At 35.5% G+C, this 27,182-nt stretch overlaps 1 protein-coding gene across 1 annotated transcript in view; it reads left to right on the forward strand.

Annotated features, from left to right (window-relative positions):
- The window catches only part of LOC150105257 (116 kDa U5 small nuclear ribonucleoprotein component), a 358,330-nt gene that overhangs the window by 37,917 nt on the left and 293,231 nt on the right, over positions 1 to 27,182 (forward strand). The window contains exon 4 of the mRNA XM_090394018.1: positions 17,601 to 17,679. Within this exon, the coding sequence (XP_090250144.1) occupies positions 17,601 to 17,679 (79 nt within the window). The remainder of the gene's footprint in view (positions 1 to 17,600; positions 17,680 to 27,182) is intronic.

Below are 27,182 nucleotides of genomic sequence, written 5' to 3' on the forward strand. Positions count from 1 at the left end.
TTTTAGGCATTTTGCTTGGCCTTGGGCTTAGAAAGGGTTCTCAACGCTGTCCAAGCCGGGCTAGAGAGGATCATGGGCATCATGTATTGGCGAATCATTACAGATGCTCAGTCATAGGTCGTGTGCGATGCGCTCGTATTCTGTGCTATTTTGCATTGAGTTTGTTGAAAAGCATGTCTTGAACTTGAAATTTCTTTCCATCTCTGAAGAGTAACCTTACGTAAATTCTTCAATAACATTGAAGTTAAGTTAAAGTTAAAATTTTAAAGTTAAGTTTGTTAAAGATTTTATTTTGTTTTTTGGATTTTGTGCTTCAAATTATGGCCGAAAAACGTACGCAGAGTATTTTATTGAACTATTTCAAAAAAACCAAAAAAGGATGATTCAAATGTTAGTAGCAATGTTGGCGCTATTAATATTGTCAATACTGGTTTGGATTTGGTTTCCCCAGTCGTAGGTCTGACAAAACCATCGAATTATCCAGAAGAAAGTACTTCCTTAGTTATTAATAATTCTCACGACATCACATTTTTGAAAGAACAAACATTTAATTCTGACGATAATTTAGATATTGTGAAAAAGTTGTGGAAACCAGAATCAAATTTTAATTTTCCTGCAATCTGTTCTGCAATTCACAACTAAAGTTTTCAATACACGTGGTTTGAAAAATTTACATGCTTGTGTACTCTCAAGTTGAAAATAGTGTATACTGTAAATATTGTGTGTTTTTTGCACCTGCTAATGTTAGTTATGCAAGGTTATAATAATTGGAAGCAAGCCATCGAAAAATTTAATAATCATCAAAAAACAAAATATCATATAACAGCTTCTCGTGGAGAGGCTTAGACGTTGGTTATGCATTTTTTACTAAGTAATTTAAGGAAATTACAATGTCACTAGGATATACGTTAAAATAAATTTTAATATACTTCAATGTTTCGGCAACTTCACGTTGCCATTTTCAAGAAACTTAAGAACAAGACACGTGCACGCAGGCACAACAAACAGTAAATGAGGAAGAAGCACGAAGCTATTATTTCTCCTAAAGTCCTGATGGTGCCCCCCTAGCGGGCAGTGCTGGTATTCTTGGGTGATTGGGCTGAAGGTCTTCTGATGTAGGTTTCCCAAATTTGAGACAGGCTCATGCAACCAAATTTGTTGAGGTTCGGATTGTTTCTTAGGGCTCAAGCTGATTCCATGAAAAGCCTATCATACTTGTATTTACTACGGTGTACTATCGTGACTTTCTTCCACCATATTCTATGGTATCCAGTGCATGGTCAGCAAGACCAGAGTGTCTGTACTGGTGAAACCGAATGTAGTCCTTGTGTTCTGAAATATTCTGATAGTGGCTGTCCTGCCTGTTTGGCCAAAGTAGGACAGCTTACAGCTGTCCTACTTTGGCCAAAGGGACCTGGGATATACCAGGTAGGTCTGGGGGGGGGGGGGGGTTGGTTTTTAGTAGAGTGGATAAGGGATGCCAATTTTTTATATGGTCTGTAACAAGAAGTTAAGTCATGTTTTTTTAGGATTTTTGTAATTTTTTTTCCGAGGTGCCTCAGATAAAGGGTATGGTGATGGATTTAGAGTAATCCTTGTTGTGAGGGGGGGAGGGTTGTGGTTTACTGGTTTCAATATTTTTTGGGGGGTAGCCATTGGCTGAGAAAGTGTTGAGAATGTGGTTTAGTTCTGTGGTTAGGACATTGTCATTTGAACAGATAAGTTTAGCCCTGTTGTGTAGTGTCTTAATGACTCCATATTGTTGCGAGGACTGGTGGTGGTGGGATTGTTGGTGAATGTATCTGCCTGTATGGGTGGATAAGAAAGGAAGGCAGTTGTTTTTTTTCTTCTTCCAGGGAGAATTTGATTCTGGGGTGTTGGTTGTTTATATGTGTTAGGAAGGAGAGGAGTGCATCAGAGCCATGAAGCCATTTGGCTTCGCTATGTTGATGTGTTTGCTATTTGGCCACATGGCTCCGATGCACTCCTCTCCTTCCTAACACGTATGAACAACCAACACCATACCCTATATCCGAGGCACCTCGGAAAAAATTACAAAAATCCTAAAAAAACATGACCTAACTTCTTGTTACAGACCATATAAAAAATTGGCATCCCTTATCCGCTCTACTAAAGATTGACCTACCTGGTGTATACCAGGTCCCTTGCAGCTGTAATCTGTCCTACTTTGTCCAAACAGGCAGGACAGCCAATATCAGAATTTCAGAACACAAGGACTACATACAGTTTCAGCAGTACAGCCACTCTGGTCTTGCTGACCATGCTCTGGATACCTGCCATAGAATATGGTGGAAGAAAGCCATGATAGTACACCGTAGTAAATACAAGTATGAAAGGCTTTTCATGGAATCAGCATCAGCTCTAAGAAACAATCCGAACCTCAACATTGGCTTCATGAGACTGCCTCAAATTTGGGAAACCTTCATCAGAAGACCTTCAGCCCAATCATCCAATTATACCAACATTGCCTGCTATGGGGCACCATCAGGACTTTAGGAGAAATAATAGCTTCCTGCTTTTTCCTCATTTACTGTTTGTTGTGCCTGCGTGCACGTGTCTTGTTCTTAAGTTTCTTTTAAATGTATGTTTCTATTTTAATGTATATCCTAGTGACGTTGTAATTTCCTTAAATTACTTAGTAAAAAATTAAAAAAAAAACATATAACAGCTGTTATGACTTACGAAAGGCTAAACAATATTCGAGATGGAAAATGTATTCCAATCAATCGACAAATTGATGCAGATTGTGCATTACAAGCTGCAGTCAATCGGAAACGATTAGAGCCGATTAAAAAAACAGTAATTTTATGTGGTCGGCAAAATATACCCTTGAGAGGACATTGTGATTATGGAGAATTTTCATTTGAACAGGAGCCAATTGCCAATGAAGTTAGTTTTCGAGCTTTGTTGAGAACAAGAATCGATGCGGGCGACAAAAACTTGGCTGAACATTTTAAACATTCTGTCAAAAACGCTACCTACATTAGCTGGAACATACGAAATCAAATTATAAATGCATGTAACGAAATCATTTTGAACCGTTTGGTCGAAAAAATTAATTTGGCAAAATGTTTTTCAATTCCTGCCGATGAAACTTGTGACATTTCTACCACTGAACATGTTTCCTTGTGTGCTAGGTATGTAGATGAAGAAAATGACAACGAAGTTTGTGAACAATTTTTACAATTTGTTCCTGTAACAAGCACTACAGGAAAAAACTTATCCGACAAAATATTAGAAAGCTTAAATAATTATGGCATCGATTTGTCATATTTATGTGGGCAAGGTTACGACGGTGCCGCATCAATGAGCGGAAAGTTTAATGGTGTCCAATCTCGCATATCAGCTATATATCCACAAGCTTTATATGTTCATTGTGCATCACATAGTTTGAATTTGGCAATTGGAAATGCTGTATCTGTGACTGAAATAAGAAATTGCATTGGCATAATTGAAAAGGTACACAATTTCTTCAATACCCCTAAGAGACAGGATGTCCTTGTTAACAACATTGATAAATATACACCGGATACTAAGATACAGAAACTATGCCAAGTTTGCCCGACTAGGTGGGTGGAACGCCATGAAGCCATCATGACCATGGTGGAATTATATGATGCAGTGATTCATAGTCTTGAAACAATATTTTTTGGGAAGACAGAGACTCGTCATCTAATGCAAAATTTTTGAATAATTCATTATGTGAATTTGGTTTTATGATATCTTTATTTAGCTTGCAAAAAATATTTGTGTACACCTTACCATTGTCTAAAATAATGTAAAAATCTGACAGTGACTTCTTAATTGCCCCAGTCTTCATTTAAAGATATTTACGATGAAGCATGTATAAAAGCCAATAATTTTAATATTGACATTAAAAAAGCCAAGGACTAAAAAACAAACATTAAGGTCCAATGTTCTTCCAGCCGATTCTGTAGAAGAGTATTTCAGGAGAACTATTTTCACTCCATTTATTGATCAAATATTGACTCAACTTCAGGATCATTTCACTCGGCACTGCAACATTTTGAAAATTTTTTTTTCTCTACTACCAAATGGAAAAGATGCTCCAACAGCAAGTGCAATGGAAGGTGAATTTTATGCCGGTGATTTGCCTTATACAAATCCAGCAATTTTGAATGCCGAATTCAAGTTGTGGTATAAGAAATTTGAAAAACTGTTTGCAATAGCTCCATGCAAAAATTCCATTGATACAGTTTCAAAGTGTGACAAAATGATATATCCTAACATCTATAACTTATTAAAAATATTTGCAACGCTTCTGGTAACAACATGTGTCAGTGATAGGTCATTTTCTAACTTACGCCTTTTAAAAACCTATTTAAGATCTTCCATGACACAATCATGATTGAACGGACTTGGCTTTGCTGTATATACGCAGAGAGATTAATGTAACCACAAATGAAATAATTCAAGAGCTTTATAAAAATAAAATAAAATTTATTTTCTTTTTATAAAGGATTTTATTTTTTAATTAAATTCTGGATTTTATTCTTTAATTAAATTTTATCTGGATTTTATTCTTTAATTAAATTTTTATAATCACCTAATGAAATTTAACGAATTTTAGTTGAACGGATAAAAATATTTTTAATGCAAATTTTTTGCATTAAAAATATTTTTATCCGTTCAAACCCCTCCCCCACCACCACCACCCAAGATTAAATCCTCGGTGCACCACTGCACTTGTGTATAGGAAAAAGAGACCTAAGGCACTTTTGCATTGGTGGAAAATCCCAAAGAGAAAAAGCCAACCACCATGACAAGCAGTGATTGATCATATGTTCAGTGCTACCAAAATGCAGTCATGACTTCTTTCTCACATAGAAGATCTCATTTTGGCTTCCTTTACCTTGTAGTATACAGATTACTAAACAGTATAAGATCTCTCTCTTCCCCTCCCCCACCCCTCCTTAAACTGGCATTTACTTGTAGCATTTTTGGCATAAGCATCTCATAACTAGCTTCCTCAGCCTCTAAAAATTTTGTCTCCTTTTGTGCTACTTTTTACCCATCAGTTTACTAATTCTATACAAATCCCAAATTTGTTCATCTTGGAATACTGTTCATATATTATGATTGCAGACCTAAAACATCTCTCAAATACTTTGATGCTATCCAGAGGAGGAGGATTTGGCTAATAGATGATCTCTCTTTCAGTGACAAAACTGACTCACTAGCTCACAGATGATCTGTTCCACTCTGTCTTTTTATCTTTTTTTTTTTTTGCAGATACTTCTGTGTCCACTGCTTCACCAAACTGGCATTCATCATCCCTCTACATTCCATTGGGCCTCTTTAAACACAAACAGCAGCTGCCAAACATCCTCTTACAGTCTGCAAACTTATCAAACATGTCCCTCTTCTCCATTTATTTCATCTGCGTCTGTTCTCTGGAACAGCCTTCCTTACAAAGTGTTCTCCAGTAACTGCAATCTCTTGCTTTTCAGGAATATAGTCAATAGAATTTGTGTTTTTCAACTCTTGCCCACATCCTACACATTGCTAAATGTGCTGTAGGTTTTGCAACCTCTTGGGCATGTGGGATAGGGGAGAATTTCACAGTTGCAACGTACCAAAGAAATTGAATTCCATGTGTGACAGTACGGTATTATCAGGTAAATTAAAAAAAACTGATTAACAGGGATCAGTGTCTTTTTGATGTGTCACACTGTGCTTTTTGGTTCAGTGGATGATTGTTGCGAGTAATGGAGGATATATTAGAAAAAGAGAGCTTTATATTATCACAACAGTTTAGAGGTGGCAATCTGATTGGCATTTACTTGCAGCATATATTTTAATGATGTTGGGTTACTTCTCATGGTATCGATTTAGGTCTTCTGTCTGTAATGCATGGAATCGTAACTACTATATCTCATGTTCATGTTCTGGGCAGTTATGGTATGAAGAAAATAGCACTATAAAGTAATCCAAAGAATGAAAATTTACTGAACAGGCATGATCAAACCCTGAAGTGCACAAATGCTCCAAAGGTTCTAGATTTTATACAACTAGTGCCAAATGCCAAACTTCATACCATTCTTTAGTGTGGTACAGATAACCTGTTGACCTTCAGTGCTACCAAAATGCAGTCTTGACTTCTTTCTCACATAAAAGATCTCATTTCAGCTTCCTTTACCTTCAGTAATATACAGATTACTAAACAGTATAAGATCTCTCTCTCTCTCTCTCTCTCTCTTCCTCCTCCTTAGACTGGCATTTACTTGTAGCATTTTTGGCATAAGCATCTCATTACTAGCTTCCTTAGCCTCTAAAAATTTTGTCTCCTTTTCTACTACTCTACTACTTTTTACCCATCAGTTTACTAATTCTATACAAATCCCAAATCTGCTCATCTTGGAATACTGTTCATGTATTATGATTGCAGACCTAAAACGTCTCAAATACTTTGATGCTGTCCAGAGGAGGAGGATATGGCTAATAGGTAGTCTCTCTTTCAGTGACAAAACTGAAAGAGAGTTCCAGTTTTGAAATTTAAGAAATAGCAGTTTCCACCACAGATCCCTAACCTAAACTTATAGAACATTTATGGACTGAGCTGGAATTCAGAATCAGAACATAGGAAAGATATTAGTGGAACATTACTAATGCTTTAAAAGAGAAACAGAGCACAGCAGACAACCACGTTTCTACCAGAAGTTAGTAAATAATCTTACTTCTTACATTGGCAGCTACTACAGTAAAGATGGGAGAACTTAGTATTAAGTTTTGTTAATTGCATGTTTTGTGTATATCTGCACATATCCCATGACTTGGTAGCATAAGTCTTGTATGCAAGCTTATATGGTATCATCATTTTGGTATTTTTGGACAAAGATGAGAATAATTATGATATATTATTTGAAACTTTAATTATTATTTCTGGTATGTAACCGAAGTCAAATTGACATAATCGGAGTACAGTATGCTAGTATATGGATAAATGCATGCAGACATGACATGGGTAAGAATGACTAGCCTGTGGAAGGAGAATCAAAGCCTACAAGTAATAATGGAAGCCATCTAATAGGCTGCATGACTGTACTTTTTTTGGCATTAGGCTGAAAATCTAAGGATGGGAATTTCCCAAATATGTAGTAATTCATGCAGCCAGATTTGTTGGGGTTAGGATAAATCTTCAGTGATGAAGACTATCCTCTCAAATTTAGATTTGCTTCTGTGAAAGGTTGTTTTCCTTCCATTGAAGTATGATAGTATCTGTGTGGTTGATATCCATGATCCACCGTAGGTGGCTAACGTCACATAAAACCTGATATGATTTGAATCGCTCTGCATTTCTAATGTTAGGTAAGCGGACAATGTTATACTTCTAAATAAATCTGCTACAAGTTTGCAAGATTCCCTTACTAAATTGAAAAACTGTTGTAATAGATATGGTATGAAGGTCAGCAATAAAAAGACAATGAAAATAGGTAGAATCGTTGAAAATATCAACTGTGTTGTGAATGGAGAACCTGTGGAACAAGTAAAACATTTCATCTACTTAGGTGCGATTTTTAGTGAAGATGGTAAATTAAATATGGAAATAGACAACAGAATCAACAAAGCTGGTATGGTAGGAAGTCAATTGAATAAATTCATATGGAATAAGAGAGAAATTAGTCAGAACACTAAATTAGCAATTTAGTGTTCTGAATTGTATTAGCTGTATACAAGACAGTATTCAAACCAGTTTTAACTTATGGATCTTAGAGCTTGGTCAGAAATAAAACACTTGATCAAAGACTAGAGACTGCAGATATGAGAGTTCTCAGAAAGATTAGAGGCATGAACAGATGGCATCAATGGCATTATCATATTAAAAATGAGGATATTAGGAAAGAACTAGACATTGTCAGCATCCAGGAATGTGTTAGCAGAGCTAATCTCAGGTGGTATGGTCACTTAAACAGAATTGGCGAGGAAAGATTAGCAAAGCAAGTGTTCTCTGCCAGGTTGGCAGTAAAACCACCGAGAGGAAGACCAAGATATAGGTGGATTGATACGGTACAAAGTGCTTTAGATGATAGAAATATAAGATCTGATAATGTTGGAGTCTTGACAAGTAACAGACTGATTTGGAGGAAAATTGTAGATAGGAAGTTAGTAATGATGTAAATTTTTCATGTAGTACTATTATATCCTGTACACCGCTTGAGGATACATGTCAGGAATTTGATGATGATGATGGTATTCTGTAAGTCTGGCCATAATGACATATTTTTAGGCCCTGATCCCACCAGCTCACAAATGAAAACTCCATATAGGCTTTTTAAAAATCATGGCTTCTTGATTCTTGAAATATACAAACTGAAACTTTATTCCTGACTTCCTTCTGGATATGTTGGTTCTCCAAAATTTGTAAACCTGATCAGTCTTTGTGGTCTATAGTGAATGTTATTGATTCTCTGAAATACAAGCACATTAAAAACTCTTTCCATGTTAAATCCATATAGAAAATCTTGCACTCATTACTGACATAGTCAGCTTCATTATCTCCTCTTATTTATCAGTATTCTCTTTTTAAAGACACTAGAATTAATTCCAGCCAGCTTCCTCTGATACATCAACATGTTTTCAGTGCATAAAATCTGACTTCTTAATTTGTGAAGGAAAAAAATTTACAAACAGAGGATATAGTGATAGATTCCTTCTCTTTCCCTTTAGTAACATTTTTATCATCATCATCATCATCAAATTCCTGCTATGTACCCTCAAGTAGTGTACAGGATATGACAGTAATATATGAAAAAATTACATCATTACTAACTTCCTATCTACAATTTTCCTCCAAATCAGTCTGTTACTTGTCAAGACTCCAACATTATCAGATCTTATATTTCTATTGTCTAAGGCACTTTGTACCATATCAATCCACCTATATCTTGGTCTTCCTCTGGGTCGTTTTCCTGCCAACCTGGCAGAGAACACTTGTTTTGCTAATCCACCCTCTCCCATTCTATTTAAGTGACCGTACCACCTGAGATTAGCTCTGCTAACGCATTCCTGGATGTTGATAATGTCAAGTTCTTTCCTAATATCCTCATTTTTAATATGATATTGCCATTGATGCCATCTTTTCACACCTCTAATCTTTCTCAGGACTCTCATATCTGCGGTCTCTAGTCTTTGGTCAAGTGTTTTACTTCTGACCCAGATCTCAGATCCATAAGTTAAAACTGGTTTGAACACCGTCTTGTCTAATTTAGTGTTCCGCCTAATTTCTCTCTTATTCCACATGAGTTTATTCGATTGACTTCCCACCATACCAGCTTTGCTGATTCTGTTGTCTATTTCCATATTTAATTTACCATCTTCAGTAAAAATCGTGCCCAAGTAGCTGAAATGTTTTACTTGTTCCACCGGTTCTCCATTCACAACAAAGTTGACATTTTCAATGATTCTGCCTATTTTCATTGTCTTTGTCTTTTTATTGCTGACCTTCATACCATATCTATTACAACAGCTATTCAATTTAATCAGAGAATCTTGCTGACTTGTAGCGGATTTATTTAGAAGTATAACATGATCCACATAAAGCAAAGAGCTGACATTAACGTCTCCAATTTTGATATCAGGTTTAATACCACTTTCCTTCATAATGTGATCCATAACATAATGAATAACAGAGGGGATAATGTACATCCTTGTCTCACATCAGATTTAACATTAAACCATCTTCCTGTACTTCCTTCAATTCTAACTGCTGACTTACAACTCAAATAAAGACTAAGTATTGCTTGATATAATGCCCCATTGACTCCATATAACTGCAGCGTATTGAATAGCTTCTCTCTTGGCACCTTGTCATATGCCTTTTCCAAATCGACAAAATTTAAATACAGATCTTTGTTATATTCCCATGCTTTCTCGACTATTTGTCGTAAAGTGAAGATCTGATCCTGACAGCCTCTATTTGGCCTGAATCCAGCTTGTTCTTCACCAAGCTTTTCTTCCACAATTCTTCTCAACCGTTTCTCAAGTATACTTGCATAGTTCTTGCCAGGAACACTCAGTAGGGAAATACCTCTGTAATTCTCACATTCAGTTTTATTTCCCTTTTTATATATGGGTACTATGAGAGCTCTACTCCAATCATCGGGAATTCGTCCCTCTGTGCAGGCCTTCTGAACTATGCAGTGCAGCCACTGTAAGACTTTTATACCACCATACTTCAGCATTTCTGGTCGAATATCATCCACTCCTGCTGCCTTTCCACATTTCAAGCCTTTGATGGCTTTTTCTACTTCAAGTATGGATATGTATTCCTGACTGCATAACTGGTCAGTGTTTTTTATCACTGTGCTGTCATCACTGCTTGTTTCATTTAGCAGTTTTTCAAAGTAATTACTCCATACTTCAAGGATATCTTTTTCTCCTGTTTTCATGTCACCATTATCATTCCTAACTCCTTTTACAGCACTCTTTCCTCCATTCCTAAGCTTCTTCAACAACTCCAGAATATTTTGCCACCTTCTTGATATTTATTTTCTATATTCTTGCCAAAGTCCTCCCATGACTATTTTTTAGCTAGTTTTACATTTGTCTCTGTATTCTGTAAGAGTAAAAGCTGACTTATTTGCTAGGAACTTTTGATATGCTTCCTTCTTTTTCTTCACTGCCTCTTTAACTTCCTGTGTCCACCAGGAGTTCTGATTTTTTTTTATCCTTGCACACAACCTCACCACATGCCTCTCTGGCAGAATCAATCAATGTTTTCTTCAGAGTTTGCCACTGAATCTCCAAGGTTTGGTTCTTGTTCTCAAACTCTTTCATTTTCTTTTCAATAAACTTTCTGTATTTTAGTCTACAGTTCGCATCTGAGAGCTGCTCAACGTTTATTCGCTTTAAAACTTTCTTACATGTTATTCTTTTCAATATGAAATTCAATTTTATCCTGCTCAAGACTAAATACTGATTGCTTTCAATTTCAAATCCTCTGTACACTCTGGTGTCCTGCACCAGGGAGAAAACATCACTATCAACAATAACATAGTCAATGAGACTTTTCTTATTCCTAGCCTCTTCTGTCCATGTGAATTTGTGCACATTTTTATGTTGGAACAGGGTGTTAGTAATAACCAGTCCATGTCCTGAGCAGAAATCCAACAGATATTTGCCATTATTATTAACTTTGCTCTTTTCTCCAAATTTTCCCAAAATATATTTGTATGTCTCACAGTCATTTCCTACTCTGCTATTTAGATCCCCAGCAAGGACCAACTTTTCCTTTTTCATTGTGTCAGTTGCTTTTTCTAAAGCGTCAAAAAATTCCTCCACTTCTACCTTAGTAGAACCTTCTGTGTGACCATAGGCACAAATAAGTCTCATTGTCCAGTTCCCCAGTCTCATATTTGCCCACATTACTCTACTTGAGACTTGACTGCCATTCAAGAAGATTAGCCTCGTATTTTGTGTTGAATACTATGGCTACTCCTTCTTTTCCTTGATTGTCATTGCCTGAATATAACATTTTGTATTTATTGCTCAGAAAGATCTCACCAGTTTTGGTCTTTTTTGTTTCAATCAACCCTATTATGTCGATCTGGTACTTATCTAATTCCTCAGCTAGCTCCATTTCTTTGCCATTCAGGCTTCTTACGTTGATAGTACCGATTTTTAACTCTGGTGATGTTGAGTTGGGGTTTGTTTTCAGATTTGTTCCAGTAGCTGACTTTTCGCTGTTCGCCCTGGTTCCCTGGCGAAAACAACGGGGGCCTTGTTTAACCTGGCGACGCCCCAGCTGGCATGAAATTTTGTCATGTTGTACCATCATTTTTTATTTTGGTTTAACCAATAAGAATACAATTTGGTCGGCTAAATCCCAAACTGCCAGCCCATCCTCGTTCGTTCAGTATCAAAGTAGATACCGAACAGGGTGCACCACGAGAAGGTGAGGATTGGACATTAGGTCAGAAGCCCTGGTCGGTTCTCCGCATTCTTTTAAAAGCTATGTGGAGGTCTCCTCTCAGTTATACATCTTTGACCCTTAAGCACCCTTAACATTTTTATGGATATGTTAAATAATTCTCTTAACATAAGGGGATATTAAATCCCACATTGTTTTAAAACCGAATAAGAAACTCAAAGATTGGAATCAGAGAGTTTCATGCCGAATGTAGTATAGTAAACTATAAATTTATCAGCGGCTACTAGCGTGAGCTAATGCAAGTAGTCCCAGTACATAGTACAATCTCGGGTAACTCGTTGCAAAGGTGGGGAAAGTTCTGATCGATATTTTTGGTATTTTCCATAATGTAAAAACACATTTCCTAGGAAATGTATGCTGTTATTACATTATGGTGGGAGGTCACTACCCGGACCGGTTTCACCCTTGCATTAGCTCACGCTAGTAACCGCCGATACTTTTATAGTTTACTATACTATATTCGGCATGAAACCCTCTGATTTCAATCTTTGAGTTTCTTATTCGTTTTTAAAACAATGTGGGATTTAATATCCCCTTAATTTGAATAATGTTTATATCGCCGAAATGGAGCCTATTATCTCTTTATATTTAACTACCTTAATCGTTGTACTCGTTTGACAACTCGTATAGCAGAGTATATAAGTTCTTTTCGCTGTACTGTTTGGTATCTATTTGGTCTAGCTACTCACTGATGAAGCCTCAAAAAAAGGCTGAAAAAACCGGTCTGGTTAGTGACCTCCCACCATAATGTAGTAACAGCATACATTTCCTAGGAAATGTGTTTTTACATTATGGAAAATACCAAAAATAGCAATTAGAATTTTCCCTGCCTTTGCACAACTTCTACGAGTTGCCCGAGATTGTACTATGTACTGGGACTACTTGCATTAGCTCACGCTAGTAACCTCCGATACTTTTATAGTTTACTATACTATATTCGGCATGAAACTCTCTGTTCCAATCTTTGAGTTTTTTTATTCGGTTTTAAAACAATGTGGGATTTAATATCCCCTTAATTTGAATAAAGTTTATATCGCTGAAGTGGAGCCTTTTTGAATCTTTTTAGCCATCTAGATAGTCAGCATCTTTTAGGAAGTAGATAAATTTCATCCCCAAAAAACTAGATAGTGTAGTGTGCCACTACAGCCCTGCTTCAAAAAGAAATAAGTAACAGTCTGTTTTTTCTAGACATTTCAGTCGTGCTAACTCAGTGGCTCCTCCACTTTCATAGTCTACAGAAAGCCTCCCCCTCCTCACACAGACACACACAAAGATCCATCAGCAGTCTGATCACCATTCATCAGAAAACTATGGCATTCTAAAAACTTCAGTGCAAAGGGACAAAAATGACATACATTGATAATGTCCTCATTACTCAGCTCACTCAAAATTTGCATCACTTCTTGGCTGCTGTCTAATACCATCATTTTTAATACGATTCTGTTAATGATAACATCTGTTCACTTCCCTAATTTTTCTCAGAAGTCTTGTACCTATCATTACTGATTCTTGATTTTTTTCAACATGATTCTCAGATCCATCTGGTAAAATTAATTTAAACACTGTTTTGTATACCATTATGTAGTAACGAGTTTGGTATGTTGGCTAGTTTTCTTATTCCACATATATTTGATCGACTGGCTCTCCACCATACCAGTGTGCTTATTATATTATCTGTGCAAATTTAATTTGCCATCTTCACTAAAGATTGTGCATAAATAGTTGAAATATTTTATTTTGCAGATTCTCCATTGAGAATGTTGTTGTTTTCCCAAGTTCCTGCTTATTTTCAGTTTTTCTTTTTCTATTGCTGGTTTTCATATCAGATTTGTAACAGTACTTTTCTTGAAGACTTAGTAATGGATATGTAAAAATACTGTAATATCATTTGCATGAAATAAAGAGCTGAGGTTAATATGGTAATAACAATTTCTTATTATATTATCTGTGCAAATTTAATTTGCCATCTTCACTAAAGATTGTGCATAAATAGTTGAAATATTTTATTTTGCAGATTCTCCATTGAGAATGTTGTTGTTTTCCCAAGTTCCTGCTTATTTTCAGTTTTTCTTTTTCTATTGCTGGTTTTCATATCAGATTTGTAACAGTACTTTTCTTGAAGACTTAGTAATGGATATGTAAGAATACTGTAATATCATCTGCATGAAATAAAGAGCTGAGGTTAATATGGTAATGCACATTATAATGAACATTACTATAACAAAATGATGCACTATAAAGAACTGTGGAAAAGAGACCCAGCCTAAGTTCCATAGAACTAGTGCTATTTTACATTCTGTTTTGCTTATTTCTGCAAACAGTAATAAGCTCTAAACCTTCACAATACAGCTGAATGTTTAAAATTTTTCACAAATGACATCACACTCTGTCACAAAATACAGAGTGTGATGTCATTTAGGAGGTAGATAAATTGATATGGTAGATGAACTGTTGGGAGTGAAGCACTTCATGAATGTAATGAATGACAATGAGGTTAGGCAATAATGTAATTTGTTTAAAGAAGGGTGCACCAACGTTCATAATGTAGAGCAGTGGCCAGGCAAGTGTGGTGAGGCTTTTTGGTGGAAAGAGTGAGCATGAAAACTAATTGTGGTTCCTTGCTGAAGAAAATCAATGAGCAAGATCCCTGTTTAGTCCCAAAAGATAGTGGCCAAAATTTTTGAGCGCTGATTCCATTTGTTGCTGTTTACGTGCACCAGTCAGCATTTTTGGGACTAATCTAGCACACAATTTCTTATACTCCAGCTTTTTTGTCACAATTTCATGAATGACTGAGCATGAAACTTCCAGGAATTCAAAAGAAAATTGTGTAAAATGATGATTCTCACATTTTGTGTTCACTCTTTCCACTAAATCATCTGTCACCACACATGGCTGGCTACTGTGCTCTTCATCATGAACATTGTTGTACCCTTCTTTAAGCAAATGACACTATTGCCTAACCTTGCTGTCCCTCATTACATTAAGCCTGTATATCTTACACAGATGCCAGTGAATTTCTTCAGTACTATTGTTTTCTGGCAACAAAAACTGATTCACAAACCTCGCAACTGGCAGGACTTTTTTGTTGTAACACTCATAAGTTATTTGTAGAAGACAACAAACGATAACAGAATGAAAATAAAATTTTCAGCAGCTAGCTAATGAGTCATTCTATGCTATCATGCATGCTTGATTGTTCTCCCATATCTTATTTGGCAGCAAATTCTGAATGGACTTTACTTTTTTGGATGTATAAGTGAATTTATTATGGCGTAATTAAAAAAAAAAGCTTATGAGGAGAGGGAAAAGATTTGTTTGCGAAGTATAAAAAACTAACTAATAATAAATAGTCACTGTATATATTTGGTAGTTCAGTAAATAATTATAGGGAGGGGCACTAATCCAGTGAACTAATAATGTTTGGGTGAGTCATTAAAGTATGGCAGGAATTCAGGTGAGCTGATGGAGCAGCAAATCATCTCATAAAATTTGTTGTGCTTGTCATGTGTATTTATTTCTCTGTTTTATTTGTATTTTGCTTTGTTGTCTAAGAATTTCTTTTGTTTATTGAGGATCGCTAATTTTTTAGCTATTAAAAATAATTAAAAAATGTTTTTTATTAAAATAAAAAATTAAAATATAATGTATTTATTTATTAACTAATTATTAGTTACCTAAATTATCCACACTTATGCGAATCCTACATTCATACATTGAATAGATCTTTTTTTAATACTTCTGAAGACCGGAATAAAAATATTACTATACTGCAGAAACAAGAAAAACAAGTAACTTTGTTTACCACTAAATACATTACAGAGACATTTACAGTCTATGTACTATATTTAGCAACAATTGGTGTAATTAGAGACAACTGGAATGATACTCATAATGTAAAAACACTTCCATCCCATAGACTCTATGCTGCAAAATATAAGCTTTATGAAAATGTGACTGTCCAGTATGGAATCGGCATACATACACAAAACTAGTTCCTGCCACCAGTGTGTGCATGTGCAGTCACTGCCTAATGTGAATGTGTTAAGATAATATTCTGTTCTTAATATTATGTACTAATAATCTGTAACTGATAATTTAAATGCTAGTAACTAATTTTTTAGCTATTAAATTTTTTTTATTAAAATAAAAAAATGATAAAATAATGTATTTATTTATTAATTATTAGTTACCTAAATTCTAGGTAACTAATAATTTAAATTCATGAATGTCGGTAAAAATTGGAATATAGTTTCTGCTGCTTTAATAAGGATTCAAGGAATTCTCTTTTTTGTATTAATTACATCTGTTTGAAATGAATATAAGAACTTAAATTAACTAATGAATTTTTGATGATTGCACTAATTAATGAATTTTACTTGTTCTTTAGGTTCTCCATTCAGGAATGCATCCTGATTGGAGAACCAGTAGAATAAGTAAAACATTTTAGCTATTTAGGCACAATTTTTAGTGAAGATAACAAATTAAATATGGAAGTAGACAACAGAATTATCAAAGCTTGTACAGTAGGAAATCGGTTGAATAAATTTATGTGGAATACAACAAAATAATCAAAACATTAAAATGGCTGTATACAGTTTGTTTTGTGTTTAATTTATTTAGCTATATACAAGATGCTGTTCAAACCAATTTTAACTTATGGATCTGTGAGAGCTGAGTTAGAAATAAAGCATTTGATCAAAGACTAAAGCCCACAGATATGAGAATTCATTCTGAAAAAGATTATGAAAGTGAACAGATGGCATCATATTGAAAATGAGGATTTTAGGAAAGAACTTGACAGTGTTAGCATTCAGGAATGTGTTAGTGGAGCTAATCTCAGGTGGTATGGACACTTGAACAGAATGCGAGAGGAAAGGTTAGTAAAACTTTTTTTTTTTTTTTTTTTTTTGCTAGAGTGGCAGGAAAAAGACCCAGATACAGTAAAAAAGGGCTTTATAAGATAGAAATATAAAATCTGATAATATTGGATTCTTGACAGATTAATTTGGAGGAAAATTGTTGATAGGAAGTTAGTAATTATGTAACTTTTTCATATAGTACTATCCATTACGCAATTGGAAGAACGACAGTACGTTGTACCCTTTGATTGGAAAAGGCCTAAGTTCGATTCTCGTCATGATGGGAGGAATCTTTATATGGACGTTTTCAATAGAAGGTGAGTTAACCAATCTCATACGGAGGTAGCAAGGTTTTTACTCCCGGAAACTCGGGTTTTTCATCCCGCATACAAATAAATCGGCCCTTCAGAACACATGCAATTTACAGACAAAAAAAATACTAGCTGTGGTGGTGGAGGTAGTGGCCAGTAGATGGTGCTGATGTTGATGATTGGTAGAAGAGTTTCAGTGTAGTGGTGGAGATGGAGTTGTACAATAGGTATCCTCCCGCAATGAGTCTTCGGACTCTTTGGAGGTGTCACGAATAATAATACCTTATACCCCCTGAAAGTTCACACACACATCAGGAATTTAATGATGATGATGGAATTGAATTAATTTTGAAATGTAATTTTAATTTATTTAAAAACTAGCTGAATAAAATTTGTGGAAATATTTCATAGGAGTTCACTACAGTGTATATTAATGGTTTTGATTTATTTTTACAGAACCTATTATTGCTCCTGTAAAACAGAAGAAATTTTCACATGTGGAACAGGACCTACCAGTAACAACATATGATTTAGAGTATGATATATGTTAACATTACATATTAGATCAATTTTTAAAGTTTAGTGTTTTATATTTATTTTCTTCAGGTATGATTTATATGTAGATACTGGTTGTGTAATTGAGAAGGTATGGTCAGAAGGTTGAATTCCAGCTGATTGGAGCAAAGCTGTCATAGTATTCATCTATAAAAGGGAAATAAAACTGAATGCGAGAATTACAGAGGATATCTCGATCACAGTATGGTGGCTCCTCTTCTAAGCATGACATCCAGATTGTTTGCAGATGATATGGAGCCCTCATGTTACATCTGAATGGTGCCGAGCCTGCATAATTTCAGTGGCTGCCTCGATGCTTTCATTCTTGTGGCCTCATCACCAGAGTGATCACACATAACAGTACAAAAGCAACTCTGGCTGGCACTGCCTTTCAATGCACAAGGTAGGAAGAGTATCATTGTAGTGGCTAGATGGGATTCTGACTTGAGGCATTCAGTCATCATCCCACATTAAGAATTAGCATTCAGCTCTCAAAGCACATGAAATATGACATGGCCATGCATCTAGCCAACTATGGCCTCCTATACACTCATGAGCAGTTGAATTAGATATACCTGCCTAGTAGCGGGTAGCATCCCCTTTCGCCTTGATGACAGCGGCGATGCAGCGTGGCATGGACTCCACAAGGCACTGGAAGCGTTGGGGAGCCAAACTGATCCATGACTGCTGCACAGCCTCCCACAATGCACAGAGATTGGTCAGAACAGAGTCCAGAGCGCGTATATCTCTCTCGACAGCATCCCAGATTTGTTCAATAGGATTGAGGTCAGGGGACCAGCCAAGCATCCTCATGTCCGTGGTGTGTTCATCCACCCACTCAGCCACAATTCAGGATCGGTGCGCCAATGCATCGTCTTGCTGTAGATACAGGTCTCCTGCAGGGTGCTGTAGGTGCAGAAATGGGTGCACATGATCTGACAGCAGGTCCATGTATCGTTTGCCGGTAAGTGACTGTGGTAGATGTACCAGGGGACCCATTTCATCCCATGTAAACAGTCCTCATACGAGGATACCACCACCACTGGCCTGAACTGTACCCTGCTGGCATGAGGGATACATTGCTTCATGTGCTTGGTGACACACTCGTATCTTCCGTATCCCATAGTGAGGAGATGGTTCTGGATGGTGTAGCTACTTGCATGTTGTTGTTGCAGATCACTCGCCAATTCAATGCATTGAATTGGCGAGTGATCTGCAAACACTGTGGCCCGTCTATCCGCTGTTACTATCCGAGCTAGCCGACGCTGTCCCCTGTCATCGACACGTTGTACACCACAGCAGTTTTCCATGGTGGCTGTGGTTTTACCCAATTCCATGTACTCACGGTACACTCCACACGGTGACCTGTGAAAAGCCCAGTGCCTGCACAACTTCGGAGATGGAGTGCCTCATACGTCTGGCTCTGAGTATCTGGCCATGATCGAATTCGCTGAGATCTTGAGTCTTCCCCATTGTGTGCTTGACTATTATTCAGACAGTCAGTACATGGTCTGACGACATCCCCGTCACGCGTCACGCGCCACGTGGCACTATTCCATTCAGCAGGGCTACCATAGCACCATTTTGCCAACACGACAGGTATCTCTAATTCAGCTGCTCATGAGTGTATAACTTCAGCCATATGCATGTAGTGATGGAGTCTGGCACTTTGCTAATGCCAGGTCGGGGCTTGCATGAATTTGGCCATTTAAACTCTCACTTTCATCTGATAATTAATTTGCTCAACTCATGTTCATTGATCCCATCTTAACCTAGCTTATTTTAACTTACATACTACCTTACATCTAACTTACACTACCTTACATCTAACTTACACTACCTTACATCTAACTTACACTACCTTACATCTAACTTACACTACCTTACATCTAACTTACACTACCTTATTTCTAATTACTATGATCTTAATCTATTTTTATTCGGTATCTTATTTGCATTGTATCATTGGTAGAGTCGCATTATTGTTGCGGGTCCACAATCATTAGAGAGTCAGAAAGTAATTTCTACAAATGTGTGTAGAGGCACAGTGAGAGCCTTTAAGGATGCTTCCACCTTCTCTCAGCTATAATGATGTCATCAACAGTGGTCTTATTTCTCTGTGATGGGTAAATAGGTACATCAAGGTGGGCAACCAACTCCATTTAAGGAGGAGCAACTGGAGCATTCCCTACGGGATCATCACTAGGATGTGTGCTGAACCGCCCTTCTGACAGAGATTTTCAAACACAGGCTTAATTTGATCAGCAGAACTAGAGCTTCATTCAGTGTCTATTGTATGTCTGCCTCAGTGAGAGAATTCAGAGAAAAATGTAGGAAAGCTTGTACATGTGAAGGAAAAAAGTTATAAACAATCTCATGGGAAGACTTTCATAGGAATATAGAAGATAAATATCACACAGTACCATTTAAACTCTCACTTTCACCTGATAATTAATTTCGGAGGGCGGGGGGCTATGTAATTTCTAGAGAGCATATTCCTGGGTGGCAGGTAGGGGAGCCCACCAGATATTGTGGGGTGGTCCAAATATATTGAATAAGGGTTCGTGGACCACCCCACCATATCTGGTGGGCTCCCCTATCTTCCATCCAAGGTACATGTTCTCTAGAAATTACAGGATCTCCCGCAATTAATTATCAGATGAAAGTGAGAATTTAAATGGTATTGTCTGATATTTATATTCTATATTCCTATGAAAGTCTTCCTATGAGCTTTGTTTATAACTCCCCCCCCCCCTCAAAGGAGAGGAAGAGGATGGATCCAGCTATGGGGGGGGGGGGGGCTGGTGTCCATGGAAGTGGCACTTGATTGTAAGGGAAGTGGCACTCCCATGGACTTTTCCTCCCAGCTGGATCCATCCTCTCCTTTGAGGAAAATTCACTCACTTTAATCTTTCCTGTATGGCTTTATCAGCCAGCTTTTCTTATTTTATGACCCTTATGTTATTAGAGTACTTGAGAGTCTTTCCATTTCTGGTGTATATCCATGTCCCCCCCCCCCTCTGAAACCGACTCTTTCCTCTTCAGTATACTCTGTTCCTCCTATAGATTTAAATTTGGAAGAAGGCTAGTTCAGAAGCCTCAAGATAGCAGCCTTACCACTGGACTATCCATCGCCAGGCTAGTAACCTTACATGGAGAACATTAATCTACTTCTAATCTAATAGAGAAAGGTAACTGAAATTAATCTTTGGAAAACGATACAACCCTGGAAAGGAAAAAGTAAAATGAAAATGGAAATGACAAAATTTAATATATATAGCAAACTGGAATGTAAGAGGAATAGCATATAAAGAAATAGAATTAGATCATATTAAATGAAAAAAATTTTCAAATAGCAGTAATCACTGAATCAGAAAAGAAATTAAAAGGAACCACGAGAACTGAAAATTTTAATGCAATATACAGGTATCCCTTGCTTAATGCGGCGAAATTAATTGCGGCAATCCCTTGATATACGCGGCAAGAGTTTTGATCGATGCGCCTTTAAACCTGTGGTGCTCGCAGTTGATCTGACAGATACATGCAAAATGTTTAATATAAATATTCTTATACAATTCAGTGTATAACTTGGAGGTCATGAGTAGCTGTGCATTCATATGTTACCAGTGATATTCCACATCTTTTGCTGTCAGTTTGGTTTAACACGTTATGTAAAGGAAATATATTTGACAGTAAATTGTATATGAGAGATACCGCTACCTCCGATGTCAGTATAGTATGGTTCAGTTATTGTTTTTTTCATTCTTTTTTCAATAGTTTCTAGATTGTAACTGAAAATAAATAAACCATCATGTATTACTGAAATAGAGAGCCAAAGGCTTATTTATCATACATGTACTCTAGGAGATGTGCTCTACATTATGGAAAATACTAAGGAAAGTGATCTGGAGCTTACTCCACCTTTACTACGAGTTGCCCATAAGGTTGCTTATGCTTTCATCTGCCGAAACTTTTAATTTCTATATATTCGGCACGAACTATTGTAGTTTCTATATTCAGCTATGAAATAATATTGGATTCAATATTAACTTCATTTATACCATCATGTATTATATTTGCAGTGTTATTTCTTTATGTTTCATTGCTTGTTTGCCAAGGTCTGGAGAGTCATTTGGCTTGTTATCATAGAATTTATGTCGATAAGAAAAAACTAAAACTGTGCAAACGACTCTTGATAACTTCTTTTGATAAAAAAAATTGCAGTAAATAATGTAGGTACAAGTATTTATTAAACATTTACTTTGAATTCATTTTTTGTCTTTCCTAAAAGAGTACCATATAAAATGAATTATTAATACAGTAATCGATCATGAACTAATTATAATTTTTACTATTGATTATTAGATTTGATTAATGCGATTTTGATATACAAGGTAACATCGAGGGATTAATTAACAGCGTTAATCGAGGCATACCTGTATAGTGGAGTTGACAGAGACCAATGAGCACAAGCTGCTGTTATGATTTGAATTCATAATTCCCTTTCAAAACAGTTAAAATATAAATTATGGAATGAATGAATAATAGAAGCTAGAATAAAAATATATAGAGATTATTTAACAGTAATCGGTTTATATGACCCAGAAGAAGGAAGAGAACAGGATAATATTGAATTTTATAATCAGTTACAAAATATATATAATAAAATAAATAAAAATAATTATATATTATTAGCAGAAGACTTAAATACAAGAATTGAAAACACAAAAATTGAATATGTGGAGAACATACTCTAAACAAGAATGGTAAAAAATTGATCGACTTTGTAGTTTATAATAACCTTAAAATAATGAATTCTTTCTATAAACATAAAGACATACATAAATATACTTGGACAGCAAGAGGACAGAAATTAATATTAGATTACTTAATCTTAAATGAAAAGACATCAAAGTTATCCTTAGATGTTAGAGTTCACAGAGGATATGAAATAAGTAGTGACCACTTCCTCATTAAAATAAAATTAAGATTACCACCTAAATGGCTACAAATAACAAGAATAGAAAGAAAATTTAAAACATTTGTTTATAAAACTAGATTATTAAATGACACAAATATACAATGGCTATATGAACAAAGAATTAACCAACATCTAGATAAAATAAAACAAAATGAAGAAATAGAAATAGAATGGCTTAATATAAAAATGATACTAAATACAGTAGCAAATGAAAGCTTTGGAAAGACCAAAAAATTCACTAAAAAGAAAAAATGAAATAATAATCAAAATGAAAAAAGAAGCATATCATAAATGATTAAGCTGTAAAAGATTAGATTTAATAGAATATTAAAGGATTAGAGCAAAAGCTAAAAGAGAAGTCAGAAAAAGACATAGAGAATTATAGAACAAATTTGTTTCTAATTTAGAACATGATTTATATAAAATAAGAACCAATGTATATAAGATTTTGAAACATCTAAGTACAGATTCTAAAGAAGGCATAAAATTAAACATTAAATTGAAATTAGAAAATTAATTTCTAAATTTATATACAAAATTGTGGACAGATAAATATTTTTAAAAAGATAACTGGCAAACATTTAATGAAAATGAAAAGGAAATAACTAAAGATGAAATAGAAATCAGCCTGAAAGAAACAAGAAATTGAAAATCAGCTGGAGAAAATCAGTTAGGTTCAGAATTATATAAATATGCAGGAATAAGGTTCAAAGAAAGACTCCTATTCCTTTCTTTTAGTGTTGCACAGTGATCAGCATTCATTTTAGAAATTATGGACTTTAAATCTGTGTTATAAAAAAACTCTTTTAATTTCCCGACGTTTCAATCTTCATATTAAGATCATCATTTGGAGTATATACAAATATACAGGACAAGCTGAGTTACATTTGTTACGTTCTTGTTTCTCTCTACTTTCTTAACTTATATACTTCTTTAACCTCTATTATCTTTTCTTGTGTGTAGCCTAACTAGATTCTACCTAGGGATATTTCCTTTTCAGATGCTGGCAATTTGTATTTATACTGTGCCAGCCAGTATCCTATAACAGGAATTTATTCATGTTCAGGGAAATATTCCTAGATTCATTGGCATACACTCTAACACACACACTTAAATAGATATAGGTACTTTGCCATCGTGACCAATGATCTATTCTTAAACATATATATACTAAAATTTCTCCTGCTATGGTTCTAATTTTATAAGTGGTAATTTGATATCTCGAATTCAGGCATGACTCATGCATATGCAATAAAACATGTTTATTGGAACTAAATGACAATTACAACTAAATTGAATCAAAATACTAAAACTTCTAAATCTCATCCTACGATAGTTAAAACAATTCTAAAGTTATCGAATTCACTTGGATAGATCAAAGTATTAATCATACAAAACAATGGAAAGCAATGACAATATCACACTAAATTAAGATCCTTTCATGCATGCTATTCATAAAGTATTACACAACTTGTTGCTATCTCAGTTAAGATTATTTACTAAACAAAATACACTTATTACTTCAGTCGCATACAATTAGATTCGTTCCTGACAATTCCTTGTCCAACAGAATTTGCTGTCTCAAAATACGAAATCTTATCAATGTTCTCTAAGGATTGTCCACATTACTTAATCAAACACAAATTTCTATCCTCTATCACTTCCGTAACAAATATCTCTACATTACCCAGTTCTTTCCGAAGGTCTATTAACTACCACGTGTTGTTCTGGTCATCCTTCGATCGGCTATCTTGGCGCCTGGCTTTTGGCTACGTCATCCTTTCTACTGTTCCCGGATTTGAACTAATTTCTGCCGCTACTGAGGGCTATCTCCATTCCTTTCTGATCGGACATCCATCGAGTGGCACAATTCTGCATAAGCTGATGATTCGTATATGGCTCTGCTTGGAATCTTCTTCAGTATAATCAGGAAAATGACCCGCTGTCCGACATCATAGAACCCTGCCTCATCCTTTCTCCGATCACCAGTCAAGAATCTTCGAGATGAAATCCTGAACAAAAAAGGCTTGCAATGTGGTGCGCATTGGCTTATATTCTGTGTTCTAGCACCCTCTTTTTGCTGTATTCTTTTTCACATGACCTTTAGTTTTAATGCCCTTAAAATGATCCTTACTCTCCCTATTGCTGTCTTCCAGGAAAGCGTGTTTACGTTATTTTCCGCATATGCTGTAGCCTCCGGCGTTACGACCGATATGTGCATTTCAGACGCGACCTTTGCACTGTTGCTCATTACCTGCCTGGTGACTTACGTTATTTGAAGTAGCTTAATAGGACACAAATTTAAGCTAACGTTTCTTTTACATAGTATCATTAATCTGACATAATTCCCTAATTTAGTTTTCCGTTTTTGACTACAAATATTTCTAATACAATTCACATATTAATACACATTCTCTTATACAACAAACCAGGTCTTTTTTACTTTCTGCTGGTGTGCAGGTATTATCTTAAATAAGTGAAATTTTCATGTTAGATTCTGAATGAACAACTTCCTAGAAAATCCTCCATTCAGGATCTAACAGATTACATACAGTAAACTACAGAAACAATGATTTGATCACAGGTTATTCTACTGGCATGACCTAGTGAAAAAAAAATAATAATTATTTAGAAACTAGATCAAGCTAAATTTTATTTATGATAACATGAATAAACATTCTTTCTTATAGATAGTTTTCTTTCATTAACAATGATATCCTATTTTTAGCATTACAATTGTTATTTTTGATTTAGGATCCTGGATTATCTATAGTCCTGTTTATAGTTACTCTTAGAGAGGAAGGTTCTGTGGGTTGAATATGTGCCTTCCATATGTTTGGGATTTTTTGACCATCATTATTATTCAGATTGGGGTGGTTGATAATAATCTCACAGGCTTCCTTAAATTTGCATTCATACCATGTTTTGGTGTGATGTAGACAACTGGTGCTTTTCCGGTCAATTTTATGTAAGGTGTTCAGGGCATGATCAGAAAGGCCAGCTTCACCATCATTATTATATTTAATGTGTCTTTTATGTTCTTTTTGTCTGATAGGAATCGTGCGTCCTGTTTCCCCTATATATGGTATGTTACAGGTGCAATAAATACGGTATACTCCAGGGTGGGCCAGCAGAGGGAGTGGGTCTTTGGATGAGTTGAGTAAGCTTTTTAATTTTGCAGGAGGTTTAAAGGTGGCTTTGAAGTTGTATTTTTGTAGTATTCTGTTTATTTTATCTGATGTCCCTTTAATGTAAAGAATGGTTATAGTTTTATTGTTTTATATTTACTTTTATATGGAACATTTTGAGCAACATGCTTTAGATTCCTCTCCTTTAAAATTCAAAGTCTGCCTTAGATACGTTGACGATGTTTTCGCGATCTGGTCCCATGGCTGCCAGACACTAGACATATTCCTTAGTCACCTAAACAAACAACACAAACGCATACGCAGTTCACAAAATTGTGATTGAAAAACACAGGTTCTCCATTCACAACGCAGTTGACATTTTCAACGATTCTACCTATTTTCATTGTCTCTGTCTTTTTATTGCTGACCTTCATACCTTATCTATTACAACAGTTATTCAATTTAGTCAGAGAATCTTGCAGACTAAATAAACAGGATTTATTTAGAAGTATAACATCGTCTGCATAAAGCAAAGAACTGACATTAACATCTCCAATTCTGATATCATGTTTAATACCACTTTTCTTCATAATGTGATCCATATAGATAATGAATAACAGAGGGGATAATGGTCTCCTCTCAGTTATACAGCTTTGACCCTTAACCACCCCAACTAAAACACTAACAACAAAATTCTCTACAAGACCTCAATAAAAAAACAAAGACAAACCAGACTATAATAAAACTATAACCATTCTTTACATTAAAGACATCAGATAAAATAAACAGAATACTACAAAAATACAACCTCAAAGCCTCCTGAAAAATTAAAAAGCTTACTCAACTCATCCAAAGACCCACTGCCTCCGATGGGCCACCCTGGATGTATAGTATTTATTGCACCTGTAACATACCATATAGAGGGGAAACAGGACGTATAATTCCTATCAGACGAAAAGAACATAAATGACACATTAAATATAATAATTATGGTGAAGCTGGCGTTCTGATCATGCCCTGAACACTTTACATAGAATTGACTGAAAAAGCGCTAGTTGTCTACATCACACCAAAACATGGTATGAATGCAAATTTAAGGAAGCCTATGAGATTATTATCCCAAACATATGGAAATCACATATTCGGCCCATGGAACCTTCCTCTCTAAAAGTAACTATAAACAGGACTATAGATAATCCAGGATCCTAAATTAAAAATAACAATTGTAATGCTAAAAATAGGATATCATTGTTAATGAAAGAAAACTATCTATAAGAAAGAATGTTTATTCATGTTATCATAAATAAAATTTAGCTTGATTTAGTTTCTAAATAATTAATTTTTTTTTTTTTTTCCACTAGAGGCCAGTAGAAT

The sequence above is a fragment of the Typopeltis vanoorti genome, chromosome 6 (assembly GCF_054136105.1).
Source record: "Typopeltis vanoorti isolate ZY-2024b chromosome 6, IOZ_Tvanoo_1.0, whole genome shotgun sequence".
In the NCBI taxonomy this organism is placed as follows: domain Eukaryota; kingdom Metazoa; phylum Arthropoda; class Arachnida; order Uropygi; family Thelyphonidae; genus Typopeltis; species Typopeltis vanoorti.